We start from the raw sequence: 23410 nt of genomic DNA on the forward strand, positions 1-23410 counted from the left end.
CAGGACTGTACGAGGTAGGGGTGCCCAGCACAAGCTGGCCGAGGTGAGCCCGTCCTGGCTGTGATGAGCTTGGGGCCTGCCGCCCAGTGTTCCTGTCTGAGTGGTAATTGAAGCCATTAGCGCGCCAGCCTCTCCCTCGCCGGGTAATGGCAGGAAAAGCTCTTCTCGCTCTGCGCTCCGCACTTTTGAGGCGGCGGCTGAATCACTCCCCCTCCAACCCGCCCGCTGCCGCCACTGAGACAGGGAATCTGACATTTTCCCTCACCAGGGAGGGGGAGCCATGGGGGAGGGGAGGTAGGCCCGGATTCCTGGCCTTTCTCTACAGGAGGCTGGGGGGCAGTGAAGGCTTGGAGGTCAATCTGTAAGTCATGGATTCAGCTGGGGCCGCAGGTTTAAGGCCTGGAAGTACTGGCCAGGAAAGCCCCAGGAGGCTGCCAGACATTCAGTTGTACGGGGAGAGCACTGATGACTTTGGGTAGGTTCTGGAAGGGACGAGGAGGCGGGGAGAAGAAAGAGGCTGTGGAGCAGGGATGAGCTGTTTTGGACTTGTCCTGGGGGCCTGGCTCCAAGGGTTCTGAGTACAGGTGGCATTGTTTGTCTTGGGCTCATTGATAAGGTGCACACTGTGTGTGGTGTGGGTGCCCTGTGTGCCGTGTTTAAGGCAGTGTATGTGTGAAGTGTGTGGTGCAGTGTATACAGCAGGGGTGTTGCTTTGTAAGCTGTGTGCACAGAACGGGATGTGCAGTAGACTGCACACATGAGTATCAGGCAGTGGGGAAGGGGGCAGTGTGTGCAGGAGGTAGTATGTGCTTTATGGGCTGTGTATGCAGCAGGCAGTGTCTGTATGCACATGTGTGCTTCAGGCAGGGCACTGGGTATACAGCAGGTGGTGTGTGCATCAGGCAGTGTGTGGGTGTGGTGTGTAAATAGGTAGTGAATACGTTGTATACAGCAAGGGGTATGCATCAGGCAGTGTGTGGGCAGTAGGCAGTGTGTGTGTGCAGTGTGTCCTGCAGCAGGCTACCTGTGTTTTTATCAGGCAGTGTGTTTATGTGCAGCAAGGGTATGCAACAGGTTGTGTGCAGTAGGCTGTGTGTTTGTGCAGCAGGCAGTGTGCATGCATGTGTACAGCAGGGTGGTGTGTAGCAGGCAGTGTGTGTATGTATCACGCAATGTGTGATGTGTGTTTATATGCAACATGCAGCAACTGTTAGTGGGGTGTACAGCAGGTGGTGTTCAGTAGCCTATGTGTATCAGGCTGTGTGTGTGTGTGTGTGTACAGCAGGTGGTGTGTAGCAGGCAGTGTGTGGTGTGTGTATGCGTGTTTATGTGCAGAGAGTAGTTTGTGGGGTGTGCAGTAGGTGGTGTGTAGCAGGCTATGTGTGTATGTGCAGCAGGCAGTGTGTTTGTGTGTGTGTACAGCAGATGGTATGTACCAGGGTGTATATGTATCAGGCAGTGTGTACATGCACACACACATTTGCACAGCAGGTAGCTTGCAGGGCTATACAGTAGGCAGTGTTTATGTGGTATGTACAACAGGTGGTTTGCAGCAGGCAGTGTGTATATAATAGGTGGTATGTAGTGGGCTGTGTGTGTGTGTGTGTACGTGCATGTGTGCGCAGCAGGCTGTGTGGTGTGCAGCAGGCTATGTGTGTATGCATCAGGCTGCAAATGTGTGTGCAAGCAGTGTGTGTGTGTACATATGCAACAGGCAGTATATTTGTGTGTATAGCAGGTGTGTGCAGCAGGCTATGTGTGTATGCATCAGGCTGCGAATGTGTGTGCAAGCAGTGTGTGTGTGTACATATGCAGCAGGCAGTATATTTGTGTGTATAGCAGGTGTGTGCAGCAGGCTATGTGTGTATGCATCAGGCTGCGAATGTGTGTGCAAGCAGTGTGTGTGTGTGTACATATGCAACAGGCAGTATATTTGTGTGTATAGCAGGTGGTGTACAGCAGGCTGTGTGTATGCATCAGGCTGCGAATGTGTGTGCAAGCAGTGTGTGTGTGTGTACATATGCAGCAGGCAGTATATTTGTGTGTATAGCAGGTGGTGTGCAGCAGGCTGCGTGTGTAGGTGTACCACGGCAGTTAGGTGTACCACGGTAGTATATGTGGGGTGGGAGTGGACAGCAGGTGGTGTGCGTCTTACAAGCTGTGTGGACAGCAGCAGGAATGGGCAGCAAGCAGCCCGAGCTGAAGTGTGGTGGGGTTAGTCTGGCACTGGCAGGAGGTCAGAGATGCTGTGTCTGGGCTCATTGTCTCTGGGACCTCGCAGGATCCCCGTTTGGACCTGTTGGTCAGCCAGGAAGCTGGACAGAGTTGGATGTGGCCAGAATGGTCTGGCTGAGCTGTTCTCAGCACCTACAGTGGTCCCTCAGCAGCTCCTCTGTAGCCAGGCCAGGAGATGGGGTACAGATAGGGATCCTGCCCAGACCTGCCTGCTAGAGGTCTTGGGACCCCTTTCCTCTCTCTCCTCTACCCCACCAAGCCCACAATCCCTTCTGTCTGTTCCCACCTGGCCTCAGCGTGCCAACCAGCCAGGACCATACCACCTATATCATGCGGGCCAGGGAATCCAGGTGTCTGGCTGGAGTTGGTGTTGCCAGCCTTGGAGCAGGCTCTGGGGAAGTGTTATCAGGCACATGAAGTAATGGCCAGGGCGGGGGCAAGTCAGTGCTGTACTGGGCTTGGACCTCTGGGTTCTGCAGGAGCTCTAACCCTGACTGGCTTTGGGACCTGTAGGATGATGAGGGACCTCTTGCAGTACCCCCTGACCACTCCCCAACACAGTCCCTTTGGAAACAGCCCTAGGGACAGGGGGCCAGTGATCGACATATGACCCTGTCCTGAGGTATCCAGGAGCAGAACTGGTAAGGGAGCTTACATTTGTGAGATGGGTGCATGTTTTCTCAAGGAGTCATCGCTCTCTGCTCCACCTCCTTCCCTTCTCCAAACCTGTGTATTCCTTCCACCCATGGTGGAATGTCTTGGCCCAGGCCTGACTGATGGCTGTGGAGTCTGGGTAAAGGGTTATTGCAGGCACAAGATGGCTTTTCGGAGCAAGATGTGACCCTTTCTATTGTCTACATGTGGTCTGGGTAACAGTCTGCTTTGGCAGAAGCTGGGCCTGTCACTCACCTGATTTGCAACACAGGATGTAGAAATGGCCCCAGAACCTGGAACCCAGGCCAGCTTCTACCCCCCTTAGCAACTGAGGCATGACCTGTATACCCCTAGTCCAGCTGCTGTGGTCCTGTGTGACCCATCCTTCCATCCCCATGACCACAATAGATTTCAGATCCACGCAGACGTGAGGTTCTACAACCAGTTCCTGGAGGTTCTAGGCCCCAGGCATGGGGATGGGAGAGGCATTAAGTAAGTAGGCACTGCCAAGAGGGTCTTGAAGGTCAGACCCTGGTTTTCTTGGTACCTGGAGTTTCCTATTTTTATTAGCTGTGATCTGCCTTCAAGCACCCAAGTGGATTCCCTTCTGAATGGGTACTGCTGCTGAGTAGGTGGTATTCTTGCCTCTTCTGTTAGCCATGGACACTGGATACTTCCACTGTACCCAGCCTGGCCCCCTGCCCCTATAGTCATAGGTACTTGTAAGGCCTACTGTGTGTGTGGCCATGCATCCTCTCCTCTTACCTGGCCTCATGACCACAGTGGATCCAGTGGCTCTGGGAATAGGCTTACCAAGTTGGAGGTTTAAATGCCCAAATGCCCTGCATGTGCGCATTCTCCAATCTTGGTAAGGTGCTCCCTCTTGCTGCGCTGGTTTGCTAAGGAGAAAGGACTGTTTTTGTTTTCTTTTTTTTTTTTGAGACAGAGTCTTACTCTGTCACCCAGGCTGGAGTGCAGTGGCCTAATATCTGCTCACTGCAACCTCCATCTCCGGGGTTCAAGCGATTCTCATGTCTCAGCCTCCCCAGTAACTGGGATTACAGGCGTGCACCACCACACATGGCTAATTTTTTGTATTTTCAGTAGAGATGGGGTTTCACCATGTTGGCCAGGCTGACCTTAAACTCCTGACCTGAAGTGATACACCCACCTTGGCCTCCCAAAGTGCTAGGATCACAGGCATGAGCCACTGCTCCCAATTGAATTTTAATCAGAGGAATGACACGATCAAACCTAAGCTTCAGAAAGGTCCCTGTGGGTGCATAGTCGGGGGTGGAAGGAAACCAGTAACAGGTTGTTGCAGTCCAGGCAAGAGCTGGCATGGGTGCACATCTGGATATGATAGGGAAAGAAAGGGGAACAGTTTACTAGAAGGTTAGAAAGAGGCCAGGCATGGTGGCTCACACCTATAATCCTAGCATTTTGGGAGGCCAAGGTGGGCAGATCACTTGGGGTCAGGAGTTTGATTGAGACCAGCCTGGCCAAAATGGTGAAACCTTGTCTCTACTAAAAATATAAAAATAAGCTGGACATGGTGGCGTGCACCTGTAATCCCAGCTACTTGTGAGGCTGAGCATGAGAATTGCTTGAACCTGGGAGGCAGAGGTTGCAGGGAGATGATGGCACCACCACACTCCAGCCTGGCCGACAGAGCGAGACTCCATCTCAAAAAAAAAAAAAAAAAAGGTTAGAAAGAGTAGAGGCCTGCCTGGCTACCTGTAGGATTGGGATGGTACAAGGCTCCAGGTTCCTGACCTTGGGGCTGGGTAGGTGGGGGTGCCATTTCTAAGATTCACGTACTGGAGGAGGACCAGGTTTGAGGAGGCGAGTTGGTGAGTCCCGTTAGAAATCTGTTGAGCCCCATGTGCACAGGCATCCAGGGGAGGTGTCAAAGAGGCCTTGTACACATTTGCCTGGCACTCTAGGGGACATCTGGAGTTGGCATCTTGCAGGCTGAGAAATAGCAAATCTCAGGGAGCCAGAGCCAGGACAGGAGTCCCAGGAACTGACTCTTCATGTTGGGAGGAGGTTCCTGAGACGCTGGAGGGAAACCAGGAGAGTGTGTGAGGCCAAGAGGGTTAAGAGAAAAGAGTGCAAAGGAGGAGTGGTCAGCAGGGCAGGGTGCTGCTGAGAGACCTGGCATGTGTCCTTAACAATTAATTTCGTGGAGCCATCATTGGCCTTGGTGTCGGGAGGCAGTAGGGTGCAGCTGGGCTGCAGGGCTGAGCAGTGAGAGGGAGGCTATCACTGTCTAGAGTGACTGAAGCAGGGCCTGAACCTAGGGAGTGAATGGATGACAGGAGTCTCCCTGCAGTAGGACTGAGCTGGGAGAGCCACTAAAGGAGAGTCCAGTGTGGGCCCAAGTCCGGAAGTGCAGCGTGGGGCGGGTGTGTGTGCAAGGCATGGCCCCTGGGTTCATGTGGTGGGGAGGCCTCACCAACCAGGTTGAGTAAGGCAATGTGGGGTGCCAGGGAAACCCAAGGAAGAAGGGGGGGATGACTGGGAGCTGGAGGCCGTGCCTGCCAACAGGCCCCAAACAGCTCAGATTGAAAAACAAAACAGGCTTTTAAGATGCCAAGTTTGATGAAATCTGAGTGCTGGAAGAGGTGGGAGTTTGCTCTTGGAAAAACAGCTGAAAATCGAGACTGAAAGCTGCGAAGGGAGATGGGCCCAAGGCTCCCCAGGCCCCCCTTACTGCCTGGAAGCCTGGGTGTGGGGCTGGGCTCCTTGAGAGTGTGGGAGCGTGTGGATCGGGCAGCCTTTGACTTTTGGGGGGTGTCTGGCCCTGGCCCTACTGAGGATGGAACTGCTGGAGGTGGCCTTGGCTTCTGTGGAGAGGCTGAAGGGCAGGGGGAGCCAGCAGCCCTGCCCCCTACGAGGTTCCTGCATGTGTCTCGTCCCTGCATGTGTCTCCTGGCGCATGTGTCTCAGCATAGGTGTGTCTGGCTCTGCATGTCTCCACATGTGTGTTTGTGTGTCTCTGCATGCGCTGCCGCTGGATCTGCTTGCATGTGTCTGTTTCCACAGGTGCTTGTCACTGCAGGTGCCCCTCCATATGCACATGTAGGTTTCTATTTTTACACCTGTCTCTCTCTCCATGTTTATTTCTATGGGTTCCTGGCTGTGCATGTTTCTACAGTGTCTGTGTGTTGAGATGCAGGGTGAGGCCAGGCCTAACACTCACGCTCAGGGGAGGCAGTCAGGCTCACAGACGGTGCCACCCCAGGGAGCCTGTGTCTATGTGTGCGGGTGTGTGCCTGCGTTTGCACGGAGACGCCATGAAGCTGGGTAAACACGGGTGAGAAGGTCATACTGACAGACGGTGCTGCCTGCCCCGGGACCCTGCAAGGCGTCTCCATCTGTCAGCTTCCCTGGTTCAACCCCTTCTCTCTGGCCCAGAGACTCCCCCTCAGGCGTCCAAGGCTGAGCTGGACAAAGAGACCTATGTGTACTGTGTAGGGGGCCTCAGCAGCCTCCACCCCCATCTTGGGCTCATCTGTCAGGACCTCAACACATGTCCTAACTCTCACCAGACTCGCCTTGCTACTGTTGTCCCACCACTCTGCCCACAGCCTTTACAAAGGCAGTTTCTACCCCCCTCCCTGGAAAGCTTTCTGCCTCCCATGCTCATGTGTTTCCTGTTCTTAAATCTCCCTCCTCCAGGAAGCCACCAAGATGGCAAGTGAGCTATGGAGTCTAACTGATCAGCTCTAACACTGCTGTGGGAGGTTAACCCAGCTCCCACCTGCCTCTGAACCTTAGATTCCCACCACCCTCACCCCCTCCCCTATTCCCACCCCCACCCCTTGCCATCATCTTTTGCCCATGGGGCAACCGAACCTGTCGACGGAAGGGGGACAGGTCTCTTTGCTGCAGTGGCTAAAGGCCAGTTAGTTAGGTGCAGGAGGCATTCGCGCACATGTGCGCACTCCTCACCTTGCACACAGATCTGTGTGAGCCGGAGAGACCCCAGGGAATGTGTGTGTACGCTGCTGTGCATGCAGGTAAAATCCATAAACGGTGGGCCCATAGGTACCTCTGAAGGCCCCGTGGGCTTCTCTTTTCGTCCAGGGGATCAGGTGATGGCCCTGAGACGCATAGTGCGGACGCTCCTAGCGCTGAGGTTGCGGAGGCAAATGGCTCCTCCCTGCACTGTGCGGTGCGGGGGCGCCGGGGGTGGGGGTGGGGGTGGCACCCAGTTGGGGGTGGAGGGAAGCGCCGCGTCGGGGAAGTGGGAAAGCCTAGTAGGAGGATTCCCTGGAGTTTGGGAGCCCTTGCCTGGGAAGGAGTGCGGAGGCTCCACCCAGGCGGGGGCGGGAAGGGCAGCGCCCGGGCGGACAGCGGACGCGCGCGCCTGCCTGCACGTACTCGGGCACACGCAGCTCTTCTGCCGCTGCTCCCGCCGCTCTGCCGTCGCCATGGCTACTGGCCGGCCTGGAGCGGGGAGGGGCCTTTCCTCCCCTTCGGCGCCAACAGGATGTGATTTGAGGGGACTCGGTGTGACTGGTGCATCCCGGGGTTAGAACGTGGGTGCGTGACTGCGAGTGTCCACATGTGGGGGACCCGGGGGTTCGCTTTGCGGTAAACGCAAACGCCTCCGTGCATCTGCGGGGGCTCTGTAGTGGAGCCTGAGCCCCGCCGGCTAAGGGCGTGGCATGGGGGAGGGAGGGTGTCCACGCCTAGAGCGCTGAGGCTGGGGGCCTACCACCTGGTCTCTTCCCAGCTCCACCTCTGATGTAGCTATGTGACCTTGGGCGGGTATCTAGATGTCTCGATTTCTCTAAGCCCGTGGTTGCTCATGTACCTACGTAAAATGCTTTGGTAAAGATGTAAAGCATTTTAACGTAGTACCTGGAACCTAGTAAATGCTCCGTAAATCTTACTGTTCCTCATACCTGGGTCTCAGTTTTCCCAGTTGTTGATGGGTTTGGAGTGATCATGTGACGTCAGCTGAGCGGTTGCCCAGGTCCTCAACCTGAGTGTTCAGGCCTCGGTGGACCCAGCTCCTGCAGGTGCCTGTGGGGGAAGCTGGTCAGTGTGCCAGTCTGGCTGATAGGTCAGCCACCAGGATGCCCATTGTTCTGCCGGGCCAGGCGCATGGTGGGTGTCAGGAAAGGGCTGCTGTACTTGGCTGCGTTTGAATGTTCCGAGGTGCCTGGGCGGGAGAGAAGGAAAAGGCAGCAGCGGGTTGCTCCTGAGGCGCTGGAGCCCTCCTGTGAGACCCACTTCCCTCCCTGGGTGGCTGAATGGTAGCCTTCTGAGTGCTGTCTAGAAGCCTAGTTGGCACAGGGGACTGGCTTTTGGGTCCCGCTGTTTTACGGACGGCTCTTTACACATGCTAGTTTTAGACTCTGGCGGCGGTGCCTGAGGGATGATCTGAGCCAAGGACAGAGCCACTGAGGGTGTGATAATTGAGGGAGGAAAATTAATTGTCCTTAATTTGGTGTAAATCCCAAAGACCTTCCCCGTGTAAGGAATTCCGAGTAGATTCCGAGACACGCGGCTGCACACATTTGTACTTCCCTTCCTTATCTGTGGGTGGAGATGGAGGCCACTTGACTCCTGGAGCCTGACTCTAGTAGGCCGTGGCCACGTCCTCCCCATAAGCTAAGCAGGTAGGAATGAGGTCTTAGAAGAACTAGACTGGTGCCCTAGAGGTCAGGATGGCCCTGGCAGCCCTGAGTGTCCCCAGGTCTTGGGGAGATGCGCCCTGCACCTCATGGAAGCAAGCAGCAGCTGGGCCAAAGGAGGCTGCTCCACTGCCTGGTGCATCCCAGTCCTCTTCATTTCCAAGCTCCTTCCCTTCTTTTGCTGCTGTTTAACATTTTACTTTTAAAAATCAAAGCTGAAAGGGCACTATGGGATCATATTTACAGCCAAGGAGACACTAGGTTTATATCCAGAATTTCTAGGGCTACAGGTGGGGAAACACACAGCCAGCTCCCAGGAAAGGCTGGGGTGGGAAGGCAGTGTTGGGAGTCCTACTGCTCACTAGCCTGAGACCCCTGCTCCTGATGGGCTACAGTCCCTTTAGGATGCCCCTGGCAGCTGGAGCCTTGGGGAGCACCCCCTGGGGTCTGGCAGCAGATAGGTAACTTGCTCCTGCCTATTGGGGTTCCTCCAACTCCCTCTTCACCTGCCTACCAGTCACTCTCCCCAGGCCTCCAAGAGGCTCCAGAGAGGGCTAGTTTCTGCCAGCCTTTAAATTATTCACATCTGAGGATGCCATGTGCCTTTTTTCTGGCATAGAAGCCTGGCTTCCCTTGGCACATGTTCCCACACACCCATCTTGTGCTGGGCTTGTGGAAGGGAGGTACAGAATGTTGCTGGTCTCCCCCACCATGAGCCCAGCTCTCCCTACCAAGGAGACAAAGGACACATTTTCCCCTTGCCGCACATTCATTGTGCCTGGCGTCCACACTGGGAGAGAGGCTCTGCTGAGGCCTTGAAAAGGCTTGGTGGTTTGGTCCTATTGGGAAGGGCCTGTCACCAGCCTAAGATGGAAAAGGGAGCTCCCAGCTCTAGTCTCAGTAACTGTCTGCCCCTTACTAGTTACACTAGCTAATAATCGCTGGGTCTGAATTCCACATCAGATGCTCCATAACACCTTGCATGTGTGATCAGATAGAATTCTCACAATTGCCTTCTGAGGTGGGCCCTTGAACCCCGTGCACAGATAGAAGCAGAAACACAGAATGAGTAACATGCCAGGCGCTAAATCTAGTTCATGGTGAAGGTGGGAGTCCCGTTTGGTCTACACCAGTCCCTAGCCTGCCCTAGCTTTTCATGCTTCCAAGAGGTAGGGAGTGGATAGCCTTGCCCCGCAGCCCTTCAGGACAGATAAGGGAGCCCATGTGCAGTGGGAATGGGTTTGCTGCTGACATCTGTTCCTGCGACTCCATGGCAGTGACTCCTCTATGAGCCACCAGCCCCTGGCAAGCTGGGAGAAGGCAGCCAGGAAGGGGTTTTGCCTCCCCCTGCCAACTTTTGGTGTCTTTAGAGCTTTTTAATCTCCTTTGCCTCCACATGCTCAGACATGGTCCCCAGCCCTGACCATGACTCCTAGGGTCAGTACTGAGTGAGGGAGAAAGGTCAAGGTCAAGGTTGCCATAGAAACTAGGTCAAGGTCAGGATCAGAGTGAGAAGGGGACCATTGGTAGGGCTAGGGGTGCCCAGAGTCAGGGCTAGAAACCAGGTGGTGCCATGGTCAGCTCTGCCATGTGACAGAGCTGCAGGCTGGATGGAGGGAACACTGTGTATGGACAGGGGAGAGGGGGCTGGACAGCACAGGGGCCCTCAGGCCGAGCTGTGGCTGTTGGATGCTACGTGAGCTCCCCGCTAGCCCTCCCACCCACTGCAGCCCAGCATCCATACAGGGCTTTCTGCTGTGACCAGCAGAGCATCGATTCTCGTTCCTCTCCAGGTCTGAGGGCCTGGAGAGATTAAGTGCTGACGCCTTCAGTCTGAGGCGTTGCTTCTCAGACCTGGAAACTCCCTGACATGGCAGGGATGGGCCCCACTGCAGCCTCTGCACTGCCAAAGAGGCTCGGGACCCTGGTTCCTCACATCGGGGTAGGCTTCATGCTTAGAAGTCAGGGATGGGGAGGGGAGTCTTGAGGGCCCTGGCAAACCTGGAGCTGGGGGAGTTACCCTCAGAAGGGTTCTCAGGGGCAGGCAGAGCCAGCCCTAATACACATGTTGCTCTTTGTCTACAGAGGAACAGCTGCCCCCTGGGTTCCCTTCCATCGACATGGGGCCACAGCTGAAGGTGGTGGAAAAGGCACGCACAGCCACCATGCTATGCGCCGCAGGCGGAAATCCAGACCCTGAAATTTCTTGGTTCAAGGACTTCCTTCCTGTAGATCCTGCCACGAGCAACGGCCGCATCAAGCAACTGCGTTCAGGTGAGCAGAGGGCAGGGGTCAAGGGGCCATGCAGACCTCAGGACAGGTGTCTTGCCAAATTCCAGCAGAGCCTACCCTCTTGGACCTGTAACCCTCCAAGGCTGACTGGAGGGCACCCGGTGGGGTGAGCTGGTTCTTACTGCAGGTGTGCCTGGCCCAGGGAAGAGAGCTCGTGATTGGCTTTGCCTCTTTACCTTCTTGGGATTATCAGACTCCAGATTTTGGGTCAGTTTGCCCCTCTTAGCACATGTGACATGCCAATGTGGTGGACTCTTTGAGGGTGCTCTGTGGATGTCTTCCCTGGAGCCTGGCCTGAGACAGGGCCTGGATGATGCTTCTCCTTGCTTCCTCAGACAGCAGGGCTTTGATGGGAAAGAGGCCAAAGGTGCCTGATTCTTTAGGCTTCAAAAGGCTGGACCTCAGGTGCCTGGAGCCAAGGGGACTTGCTGTTGTCCCTCAAGAACCAGAGCCACCTGTCTCCTCTGGATGTCTCCGTCGAGCCAGCTCGGAGCCCTGGAAGCAAGGATGCCATTGTGCGGGAGGGTGGTGTCGCCCCATTGATCGATCTGCCTGTGAGGCTCCCGCCAGGATAATTGATTCAGTTTTTTGTGGGAACAGAGCAGGCGGGAAAAGAGGTTCAGAATCGGTGTGGCTGCATTCTGCCTCTGCTGCCAGCACAGCCTGGACCAATAGTCTTTGCTTCAGAAGCCCTCCTGCTAGCTATGGGATGGTGGGCCTCCGGCAGGATGGCCAGCACGGGCCAGAGCTCCTGCTGCCCGTCAGCTGTGATGTCAACACTGAAAAGCAAGACATGACTCCTGCCCCTTTCAGAGCTCTGCAGGCTTCAGAGGTGCCCTGCCACTCCCTGAGATGCCAGCCCCTCCCCATCAATTCCCACCAGGCACACAGCCCCTTGGTGCCCAGCAGGAGGAGGGAGAGACAAGCTGCCCAACAGGGCAAGATTCTGGCCCCAGCTACGGCCGCCTGAGACAGCCCACGAAGTGTTAGCTCATTTAATTTAATTAAAACTCAACAAGATGGAGGCAGCTGTAGTGCAGTTAATTAAAACAGCCATAATCAAGGCAGCAAACGGCCGGCTGTGTTTGTGGCCACTGCCCAGCGCTGCACAGCGGCCGGCACGGTTCGGCTCCTCTGCATTTCCTCACGGTTCCCCCAGGCAGGCTCCCAGGCAGCCAGACGCTCCTCCCTGCAGTCCTGGGCCCCTCCCTGGAAACACATGGACTTGTCTGGCAGCAGCTCTGGGAAGACTCACTCACACATTGGTTCATGTAGTGTTTATGCAGGGCTTGGGGTGCCTGGCCCTGGGCCACCCCTTTCTTGACTGTCAGTCCACTGGATGCCACTCAGGCCCCATCCTCCTCATCCTCTTGGCAGCAGCTAACATTCCTCCCTCCTTCCCAACCACTCTCCCATTTTTCCCTAGCCTTCCAGGGCTCTGTCTCTTGTGACTTCCCTCTTCCTAGTGCCCCTTCCCTATAGCAGCATCTTCCCTTCCTTCAACCAAGGAGCCTGGGAGCCCTGCCCTTGCCCCATGGACACAGCCTTGCCCTGGGTGAGCTCACCCCTCCTTAAGTTCCAGCTGCCATCTCCTCACCTGCAGCTCTAGCTTCAGTCTTTCCAGCCCAAACCTCTTGCCTGAGCTCTAGATCCAAAAATCGATCTGTCTTCTGGTTGTCACCCTGACCAGTGATGTCCAAATGATAAGTGATGACCTTCCCTGACAGCCATACCCTCTTTCTGTAAGTGGGAGCCCCCAACCTAAGGAACGTGGCTCTCAAGTTGGTTTGATTTGAGAGCCCTCAAGTTTATCACCCTCGTGGCTCTCAAATTGGTCCCCTGTCACCTTCTGCTGTGTCAGTCCTATCCCAGGCACCAGACACTTTTCCCTACCTCTAGGCCCTCCCGAGAAGCCATCGCCCTGCAGGCCAGGTTTGCTGCTCACATCCTTCCCGTGCTCTGACCAACCTCAGTGGTGTCTTCTTGCCTGCCTGGTCAAGTACACACCCCCACATCTCATCGGGTCCTGGCTACACCACTTACCCGCTCTCTGGCCTTGGTGGTTTAACTTTTTCATGTGTCAGTTTTCTGTTCGAAAAGGAGTTACAGTAAGCAGTGAATGAGACAATGGCAGTCAGAGCTTGAGTTGGCAGCCTGGCCTCTGGTAAGGGCTTCATGGATCTCTTTGTACTTTCTGTGCCCCTGACCCTCCTAACACCGAGCCATGCTGGCCTGTCCTTGGTCCTTGACCACCTCTGGCCCTCTGCTCACCTTCTGGCTCCTTCACTTGAAAGCCTCCACCCTGCCCAGCCTCTGGCTGCTTCCTCAGACCTCACCTTGCTTTCCATTGTCACCATCTGGATCCAGTTTTGTTCAGCTGGGCCTTGCAGGGAGGCCTGGGTCTGACCCCACTTGGTGAGGTCAGCTGCAGGACAGATCTTCTGAGCTCTTGAGTGAATTTATGAACTTGACCTTTGGCCCTTGTCCCTGTAGAGTAGTATCTGCTCTAGTGCTCCTGCTTTCCAGGTCCAAGGAAGACTTTCTTATTTGACTTTTCCTGCCGCCTGGAAATTGTGACCAAAGGGTCGTGGGCCCAGGGTCTGGCTCCTGGGATGGAGCCAGATGGCACCTAAGAGGCCTCAACCATCCCACCTCTGCAGTAACAACTGGGCTCTCTCCGCTCCCTGCCTGACCTGGCCTGGGACACTTGGCCTCAATTGCTGCTGTCTTTATCTCATTATCATTTATCAGGGTGCTGAGGCTATTCCATGCACATGGCCCTTCATGGAGTGGACTCAGGCCCCAGAGCACTCGGCTGTTTCCAGGGACCTTCACGGGTTTACGCATCACCGACAGTTTACAACAGAGCTTTCCCCCTTTTTGTTGCAGCTGATTCTCTTGCAACCCTGTGAAGTAGGACAGGCTGTGATTACCATGCCTTCTTCACAGCTGAGTTAAGGGAGTCACTTGGGGTCACACATGGAGACTCAGCCTAGGAGCTCCCCTGGGAGAACACCCCGGGACCTAGTATCACACATAGCAAACCTGGGGGCCTGAGGAGTGACTGATCCTCCTGGGCTTCAAAGCTGCACATTCCCAGGACCCCAGGCCCTGCTGACCAGTACCCAGAAGTCCTCCACCATCTGTGACCCAAGCCACAGCACATCTAACCAGGCATGCCCCCCACCCCCACCCCAAAGCAGGAGCTGGACAGGAGGTAGCTGGCAGCATGTGTGAGCTCTGCTGGGCAGGCCTTTTCGTCTCTGTAGTGACATGACCTGCTGCCAAAACTGCCTCCTAGAGAATTTGAACTTCAGATCGGGGTAGGCCCAGGAGGAAGAGGAACAAGCTTGGAGAGTGGAAATGGAGTCGTGAGCAGGGGCTCAGAGCTCCTGCTGGGTCCTGAGAGGAGTTGGCCTCAGGCTGTGGCCAGGTGGGACAGGGCCTGAGGAGATCCCACACTCCTGCTATGGCCTGAGCAAGTGAGCTGCCATCTGTTGTAGAGGACAGCCTAACTCACTGAGTCCATGTGTTCATCCAGAGAGCAGCCTCCTCCCCACCCCCAGCACCCTGAGGCGAAACCTGGGGGGTCTTAAGAAGAGTTGCAGCATCTGACTGCTGGAGGAGGCCTGTGGGTAGGATGCAGAGGGCTTGCAGCTCATCACCCTGCTGGCTGGCCCCAGCTCTGGCTGGAAGAGCCTGTCCCCATCCCACCCTGTTCCACCACACTGCCAGTGCATGCTCACAGTTTCCCTTTGGCCCAGAGCACCCTGGCACCTCTTGGGGATGAGCACACCCCTGGGGATGCTGATTCCTGGGCCCCGTCAGTCCCCCACACCCATCTTGTGAAATCTAAAAGGTAGATTCTCTGTTTGGTGGGGAAATTACTGTTAGGTTAAGTTGTGGAAGAGCTGAGGTCAGGAGCGAGGGGTGCCAGTCCTGGACCATGTCCACTGCCCCCACCCACCGCCAAGCCCTGGCCTGGATGATGGGAGGTCAGCATTGTCAACCTTTTGGTCTCAGAGCCTCTACTTGTAAATATCAGAGAACCTCAAAGAGCTTTTGTTTGTGTGGGTTATTTTTATTCATATTTACCATATTAGATATTAAGACTGAAATTATTTTAAAATATTAATGCATTTTAAAATAATTAAAAAGCCCATTATATATTAGCATAAATAACATTTTTAAAAGAACAATAATTATATTTTCTAAAACAAAAAAATTTACCAAGGACATTTTTTTACCCTTATTACAAATCTCTTCAATTTGGGGCTTTATAGAAGGCAGCTGGATTTTCCTAGCTACCTCTGCATTTGGCCAGTTGTGATAGTACATGTCATGTAGCCTCTGAAAAACTCGTATGTTCATGACAGAAAGAGAGTGCATAAAGCAAAGAATTTCTGAATATTATAGAAATAGTTTTGACCTTGTGGACCTCCTGGAAAGGTCTCAGGAGGTCCTGGGACCACACTTGGAGAATCACTGTGCAGATTCTTCTCACATAACCCTCATTCCCAGGTCCCAGCCTATGCCCTGTCCCCTGCCTCTGCATCTCATCCTGTGGGCAGGCTATGAGTTAGATGGACCTGGTCAGGTCCTTCCACTTCACTTACAGGCTGGTATGACCTTGGGCTTTGGGCAATTCCCTGAATGTCTCTCAGCCTCTGTTTTCTTATTTGAACTTAAAGATGAAGAATTCCTCTAGGTGCTGCTGTCAAGTCCCATGAGACAGAGATTGGTGTTGGTTTTTCTGGGCAGGAAGAGGGCAGCGGGGCAGGGTAGATAGAGCTAGACCTGGGCCTGCCTATGGGCTGCTTACTCCTCTTGGGGAGGCATTGGTTGCACAGGGGGGCCTTGAGCCTCGGAGAAGGTACCTGTTGGGAGCGAAACCTGCCCAGACCCCGTAATAGGCCTGAATGTGGAGGCTGAGCACCTGGCCTTCTGGGTTACCAACCCTCAGGGTTATAAGGTGCTAAGCAGGCAAAGGGTGGGCACTGGTCTCTGCCTCTTGCCAGCCAGGCCAAAGGAGGGAAACTCAGTAGTCCCCCAGTTTTTAGCAGGATTGAGTGGGCATTCTAGGGAGTCCACCCCTGGGCTGTGAGTTTGCCGTCCTACTGCCCGTTCTGCTGGGCTGGGCTGCGTGTTGTGGAAGGCCCAGTGTGCTAGTAGCCCATGGCAAGCCCTCCCTTCAGCCTCTGTCCTGTCTGCCTTAACACCAGGCTCTGTTTTGGTAAGTGCTTTGTTTTGGAAACTTACCCACTGGTAGGATTTGGGTGGCCCTGTGGGGTGGGGTTGCTACCTCTTTTCTTTACCTTTCCCCCTCCATTGGCCCCAGCCAGTGGGGTCTGAAGGAGTCCTGACTCACCTCCCTGATTCCCATCAGCCCCAGCACTACTGAGCCCCCTCCTCGTCCTCAGAGCAGAGCTAGTGACCTGAGACACAGCTTCACCCACACTCAGCCTGGCTCTGCCTGGCGCTTGCTCACACATCATCTGCGTCGGCCTAACTCAGGCCTTAATTTCTCCATGTATTTAAGGCCCTTTCTTATGTTTTATTTTACCTGATTTGGCTTTGTGTGGCTTTCCTTCCTTTTGTACTAATGCTTCTCTCTGATCTTATTTGCATTCAAATTACCTCGCCAGGTGGTTCACCAATCAGAGGTAAGAATGCTGTCCGTGCCTCTCGCCACACCACGCCTTGCCACTGCCGTCACCTCCACTCCATCCCGTCCAGTGTGTCACCTCCCCATCCCCATCCCAACCTCTTCAGCCTCCTCATCTCCAGCTCCAGCCCCCCAACACCACCGGCCACCACACACATCCACTCTCAGTCATTCCTCCTGTGGACTCATCCATTGCCAAGTCTGAATTGTGGAGATACTCGCCGAGCCCCGCCTTGGACGGCAAGCCCTGCTGCCCAGGTCTTCCAGGCCGTCCCCACAGAAGGGACCCCATCAGCTCCCACTGTGAAGCTTGGCCTGTCCCCAGGCTTCTGTAGACAGAAAAGCTTCCTGTGAGGTTAGGCAAGACCAAGCCTTGCCTTTTCTCTTGAGCCTCCTCTTTTGAGGGGACCTCAGTTACTACTTGACTTTCCCTTTAGTATCCTGGCTCTGTAGTGTAGTAGAATGAGGACCATCCCTCCAGCCCACTAGTGATTAGGGGGAACATTCACTTAAGACTTCTGTGCAGGTGCTGGGATGACAACAGGGAGGCAAACAGGCTCATGTGTAACTCCACCTGACCTCTCAGCTCAGACTCCCCGCTGGGCTACCTCCACGAAGCAGGGCCCTGCAGCCTACAAGTTAAAAGCACAGATTTTGGACTCAGGAATATCCGGGTTCAAGTCTGACTTACCACCTTCGTGATCTTCAGAAACTCAGTTCATCTCTCAGAAAACTGTTTCCTCTTTAAGTTGGGGGCATGGCCACCTGCCGCACAGGGTTCATGAGAATTAGAGGGAAGGAGGATGTGTAGTGTCTGGCACAGAGCAGACACCTATAAAATGGTGACTTGTCTCTTCACATCATTTTCTCCCCAGTTCTTTCAGTGTTATTCTGTGGGTACATCTAGACCTTCAGTGCTCAGGACCAGGGTGGTCTCAGGGAAGAGCAGCTCCCTCCCTGGGTGGTATCTTGCCTATCACCCTGAGGCTGGCTCTTGCTTTACCTGGCAGCCCTCCAGTCCCCCTGCCCATCTACTCAGCCTGTGCTGACTTTTTCCTGTCCCGGCTGCTGGTCCTGGTGTTGGTTCCAGATTTGGGGGGTTCTGTATGCAAATAGGCACCCAGTCTTTGTTAGGTCTCCTGACCACTCTTAGGCTCTTGTTGCAGAGGAACCTCCTGTTTTCTGGGTCAAAAATTGCACCCAGGCACCACTTTCTGCTCCAAGTCTATGGCAGTAGCCACCAGCTCTCCCCCACTCCACCCATACCCCCCTGCCTCACTGAGCTGACCTTAGGGCAGCCTCTCCCAGTCAGGGACCTGAACCCCACCTGCTTGAATGAACATTTTCTGTAACAGTGTCCATCCATCCCATAAGCATGACCTGTTGGGTACCCATCAGGGCTGCTCTTGGAGGAGCTGGGTATTTGGTATGTGCACTGTGCCCAGATGTTCCCTGGCACCTCGGGGGGAGGGCTGAGGCCAGCACCCCAGAGGCAGGCTGGTCCTGCATTGGTGGGCTTCCCTCTTCCTTCACCTCTAGCTCCCAGCCCCTCCTGCTGCCCTGGGTTAGATGGTGGAAGGGGGATGTCAGGCAGTGAAGGGACTATAGGTCCGGCCCTGGGTGGGCCCCAACCATGAGAGCATGACTTGGAACTCTTCCTCTGGCTCCTGTCCAGTCCAGGCGGGGGGTCCGGCAGGTTCTGTCCATGTTCTGTGTGGGTATGATTGTCCATCATCCTGGGCCCTGGGAAGGTAGGGGCTGTCAGGTCAGGCTGGCTGTTCTGTGCAGGAGGTGGTTTTGTCAGACTGTGTCCTGTGGGGGTTCTTAACTGTTGGACTGTCCTGTGTGGGTGTAATTGTCTGTTGGATTGTTCTAGGGAGGGGTGTGCTGCCTGTGCTCGGGGGTGTTTCTGTCACAGACAGCTTGCCCAGTGTACTTTCACAAGCAGTTTTTTCAAGTGTTTATTGATGGGGCCAGGGGATGGCCAAGTCGAGTAGGTCTGCCCCAACCCTGCCACTCTGCCTTGGCCTCCCCCACCTGGACCTGTCAGAACTGGCCTCAAGCCCAAGATTCCCCCACCCTCTGTGAGGGTCCTTTTGCTACCCACCACAATCCTGGCTCCTGTCTGTCCGTCTGCGGCCAGAGAAGCCCCTCAGGGCACTGGCCCGAATGGGAGCTCCAGCCTCCATTAGCCTCCTGAATTATGCAGGAGCCGTGGTGGGTCGAAGCACTTTAGCAGGACCAGGCTGAGGAGAGGAGCCGGAATGGGTGGGGCTGGCGGGGAGGGGGTGGAGTGGGAGGAGAAGATGGTACTGGGAGCAGAGGCTGCTGGGCACCAGACCCCCAGGGCAAGCCCATTCCTTTCTGGTGGGCGGCACATTCTCAAGCTCCAGCCTGATGAGGGCATGACGTGCTTGTGAATCCCAGGCCCGCTTTTCTGCAGTTGCTCCCACACCTGGCTCTGATGGGCCTAGCGGGGCTGTAGGGCCGGGAACACTAACAGGGACGTTGATTGGGAAACAGGCTCCAGTACTGACTGGCAGGAGTGTGGTGGAAACTGAGTGGAGCAGGGGGTTGGGGTATGGTCCCTGGCAGAGCAAAGACAGGTCTTGCTGGACTATGTGGAGGACATGGGATTGTGCTCCAAAGCACAACCCTTGGTTCTAGCCAGGAGGCCACTGGGCTCATCAGCAAGAGCTTTCTGGAAGCAGCATGGGTGCCAGGGTGTGGCTTAGAAGAGCTTTGACATATGGTCAACATCAACCATAGGTGCTGTCAAGACCCTTCCCCGTGTTCCAGGCCACACGCAGTATGGGCCATGCCTGAGCTCTTGCTTCATGTCCCCGCAGGTGCCTTGCAGATAGAGAGCAGTGAGGAATCTGACCAAGGCAAGTACGAGTGTGTGGCGACCAACTCAGCAGGCACACGTTACTCGGCCCCTGCGAACCTGTATGTTCGAGGTAAGGACTCAGGCAGTACCTGGCCCCTGTCACCACGGAGCTGTGCTGCACCTGCTGGGCTTGCTGCCCAGAGCCCTTGGTGCAGACATGCAAGGGACTGCCATGGGCCCAGTTTCTCCTCCTTCCTGCTTTCTGCAGCAGCAGCTCCCACTGGGCAAGCTCCTGGTGTCTGCCACTACTTTCTTTGCCTTCCTTCCCTCCAGGCCCATGGGGAAACAGCCACTCTTGGGAGCATTTGTATCTCTTGTAGGTCCCGCCGCATGGGCCCAGGGCCTCATGGGAATTTGGAGCCTTCTAAGCAGATTTCTTGGTGTATATGCATGTGTGTGCACACACAGGCACACTTATCTGTGTGTAAATGCATGCACGCCTGGCCTGGCTTTCCTTCAGTATGTCCTCCTGCCTGCCACAGCACGGTGGGCTCCGGAACCACCCTGGCTCTGGGCTTTGGGGCAGTCAGGCCTCAGGAATGGACTGGGCCAGGTGAGCCTATCCTCTGGCCAGGTCTGCCTGGGGCCTGCCTGGAGGACCCCTTGTGTTCAGCTGTGAGCCCCCATGGTTATGTTGCCTCAGGTGAGCACCTGCTGTGTTCTAGGTATTCCTTGCTGGGAGCGAGCAGACAGTGTGCTTTCCAGAAGTCCAAGTACCCAGCAGAGTGGGAGCTGGGACTGTTTGGGGGTTTCCAGTCTCTGCTATGCTCACAGCCTAAAGGTGACTAAAGTGGGCCACTTTGCCCTTTCCTGAGAACACACTGGATCTAGCATACACACGCCCAGGAGGGGCCCTGGGAGCCCTTCTACCCTCACAGTGTTCCCTCACTTAGCCCTCCTGCACAGGTGGATGTCATTAAAAGTTAAACTGTCTTCACCCAGGGAATGTGTAAAGGAAGGTGAATGAGGCTCTTTGCAGTGATGATTCCATCATGCCACACACTTAGCTCAGCTTCCTGAGAGCTGTTGTCTGACTCGCCACCCAGTACACTTGGTGGGTGATGACAGTGCCCTGTCCCACTCTGGGGCCATGTGGTCAGACTTGCTTACTCAGAGCAGAGAGAATTAGGCTCAACCAAAACAAGGGGTTGCTATCTGTCAGGGGAGAGGGTGGTTCTGGATAGGCCACAGGCTGCCAGCCCATTTGGTGACCAGTTGAGCTGCAGAGGAGCTATTCGTGGTGGGCAAATTGTCCCTCAGAGACTATTAACGATGCTTCATGGGGTTTGGGGGCATGGGTGGGAGGTTCCCTCACTTACTGTCAGGTGTCTTGCTCATCAAGGCTCGGGCCCCAGGTCAGCTCAGCTGTCTTCCAGAACAGGAGCCTGAAAACCTCCCAAATGGCCCAGAGGAGTGGAGTTGTAAACAACACAGCCTTCGCCCCACCTTGCCCCAGGCAGAGTGTCTGGCAGGCACGGGGGCTGTCGAGTCTACTCCAACAGAGGAGCAGCTGGAATGACCCTTCTCAAAGACCTGCCTCCTCCCACCCTGACTATCCCAAATGCTGTGCTCTCTAGAGCTCTGCTCCCAAGACTGTAAGGTTGAGAGTGTGGCAGTTCGAGGCCTCAGCAAGGAAACCTTTATCTGCATGCGGCTGCACCAGAAAGAGGAAGGGCCCCGCCAGAGCCACTGTCAACCCAAGCCAGCTGCAAGGGAGTGACCTATGGGCACCTTTCCCAGGGCAGAGCTACCGGAGGCAACATGAGGCAGGAGAAGGCCCAGAGGTAGATGGACCCCTGAATTGTTCTCTTGGCTAGGCAGCATTCTCTGAAGTCACTGTTACACTGGCCCTAGCCGTGGAGCCAGAGCAGTGGGTCTCTTGGAGATGAGCTGAGCTCACTGCTGTGGCTGGCAGCTCGGGCACTGCCCAGGGAGCTCTTATGTGCAGCCCCTTGGAGCATCCCTGTCTGGGAGGGCTCCCTGTTTACACGTGGTAGACTCAGGCAGGCCCCTGACTGGTTCCTGCCATGGCCCATCCCCTACCCCTACCAGCTCTCCCCAAATCTACTCTCCTGGCTCAATCCTCACATGCCTTTTGGTAGGAAACACAGGGGTTCCTTTAGTTCCAGACCCACTTGCCAGGGACTCTAGAACAGCCAAACCTCTGACTTCTCTTGTCTCTCTCACAGACACATACAACGTTCCTGTGGGCCCTGATGTTTCAGGACCGGTTCTAAGTTCTCCCCAGGACCTGCCTCATATCTAGACCCCATCAGAATCTACACCCACCCTGCTTTGCCAAGAGCTACCGGCCCCATAGTTCCAGGATAGGCCCTACTGTCATAAGGATGGACTTCTGTATACCTGAAAGGCCCTGCTCCCTGGGTCCCTTGCCTCTGGTGCCCCCACCCCTCCTCATCTCATGCCTGGCAAAGCTCCTGCCTTCTGCCCTCAGCAGTACTAGGGGCCCTTCAGCCCCAGCACCTGGGGACAGCCTGTGCTGGGCTGACCACCAGCTCTGCGTCCTGAGCTCTGCTTGTGGTTGGATGGCCATGTCCTCCATGGCCCTCAATGCTGGCCTGCTTGCTGGCCTGCACCCCGTCCATCTCCCAGCAGAGCAGCTTCATGGTTTCCTCCCACGGCAGGCGCCTGAGCCTCAGACAGGTTGGCATGGGCCCTAGCCCTGGGCTTCTCAGCCGCAGCACTGTTGGCATTTTGGGCTCGATGATTCTTCGTTGTGAGGAGCTATCCGGTGCCTTAGGGTGTTTAGCAGCATCTCTAGCTCTCTAGATGCCAGTAGCACCCCTCAGTCAAATCCCAACATTGCCACATGTCACCTGGGGGAAATACTGATAGCCTCCCCCTGTCATTGTCTTCACCCATCTGACTCTCTTCTCCTGTGTCCACTGGCTCCAAGGTTTCATCTCCTCATCAGATTTAGCTTCAGTGTCTACCTCATATCTCTCTTCTGTTCCCCAAACTCTCAGGGCTCCCAGTGTCTCTCTGAGGCCGTGCAGCTGCTACATTTGATGAGACAGTACACATGAAACCCGACATAGTGCCAGGCATGCAGGACGCACTTGCTAGTCAGTAGCCTCTGTGGCCGTCCGGATAGCACTGTGGGGGGATGTGTCATCCAGTTACATCTGACTTTGTTCACAGTTGCCCGCAGCTCCACCCACAGTCTGGCAGGCCCAGGCATGCTGGGTGGGCCAGCGCCTTTCTCCGTCACCACCTAACTCTCTCCCTGAGTGACTCATTCTCTCCTTCCATCCACAGCTCTCTGGGTGTACCGCTGCTGTGGCCAGGGTGGAGCCCTGCCCTCCTCAGAGCCTGGCCTACCTGTGCCAGGGCTACCAGCCTTCCCCCTTCTCTCCAGGGACCTGGCTGCAGGGTCACCACTGTCTAAAACAGGGACAGTGCCTTTCTCCCCACAGGTGCCCAGACGTGCTCCTCACACTGGTGGTGTGTGTATTGGTGGGACCTTCCCCAAGGTGGCCGGGCTCTAGTGGCTCATGTACCTTGGCAGGTTTGTGGGCTGGGTGGGCTTTAACCCCAGATCCCAGTCCACAGGGTCTGTCTGAGCTGTGGGGTGTGTGTGAGGCATGGGAGCCTGCCTGCCTGTGCCCCATTTCCAACCACCCCGGCCCCACTCTCAGACCTCCTGGCACCTGCTGGTGGGCTTCAGCCCTGTCTACCATGTCCTCCATGAGTCCTGAGTCTTTTGTGAGCGATGTGGTTCGTGTGCTCCCGTGTGCATGTGTGTGTGCGAGGGGGCACAAGAGTCTTGTCTCGCCTCCATGCTGTGTGGGCAGTTGAAGGTTGGCCTGTTTTTACTCTCTCTGTGTTTCTCCTTGTCTTTTTTTTATTCCCTCCTCATCTTCATCGCACTCTGCCATCAACCCAAACTCTCATCTCTCAGATCAGCGAGAAGGTTGGTCCTTTTCACTTCTTATCCATCTACAGTTCGCCCGTCGATGGGATGCGCCGCGCCCGTCAGTAGGGCCCAGCGGGCTCGGTCAG

At 55.4% G+C, this 23410-nt stretch overlaps 1 protein-coding gene across 50 annotated transcripts in view; it reads left to right on the plus strand.

Moving 5' to 3' along the window:
- Window positions 1-23410, plus strand: part of PTPRF (protein tyrosine phosphatase receptor type F) — a 90588-nt gene that overhangs the window by 26280 nt on the left and 40898 nt on the right. For 24 of the 50 annotated variants that reach the window (XM_054259239.2, XM_035251103.3, XM_035251115.3 and 21 more), the window contains 2 exons: window positions 10626-10814; window positions 19347-19457. In XM_054259239.2, coding sequence (XP_054115214.1) covers window positions 10626-10814; window positions 19347-19457 — 300 coding nt within the window. Of the gene's footprint in view, window positions 1-7274; window positions 7441-10625; window positions 10815-16477; window positions 16496-19346; window positions 19458-23410 lie in introns of those variants that run through there. The other 26 variants (XM_054259237.2, XM_054259241.2, XM_054259247.2 and 23 more) reach the window with 3 other exon arrangements.

The sequence above is a fragment of the Callithrix jacchus genome, chromosome 7 (assembly GCF_049354715.1).
Source record: "Callithrix jacchus isolate 240 chromosome 7, calJac240_pri, whole genome shotgun sequence".
NCBI classification, from domain to species: Eukaryota; Metazoa; Chordata; class Mammalia; order Primates; family Cebidae; genus Callithrix; species Callithrix jacchus.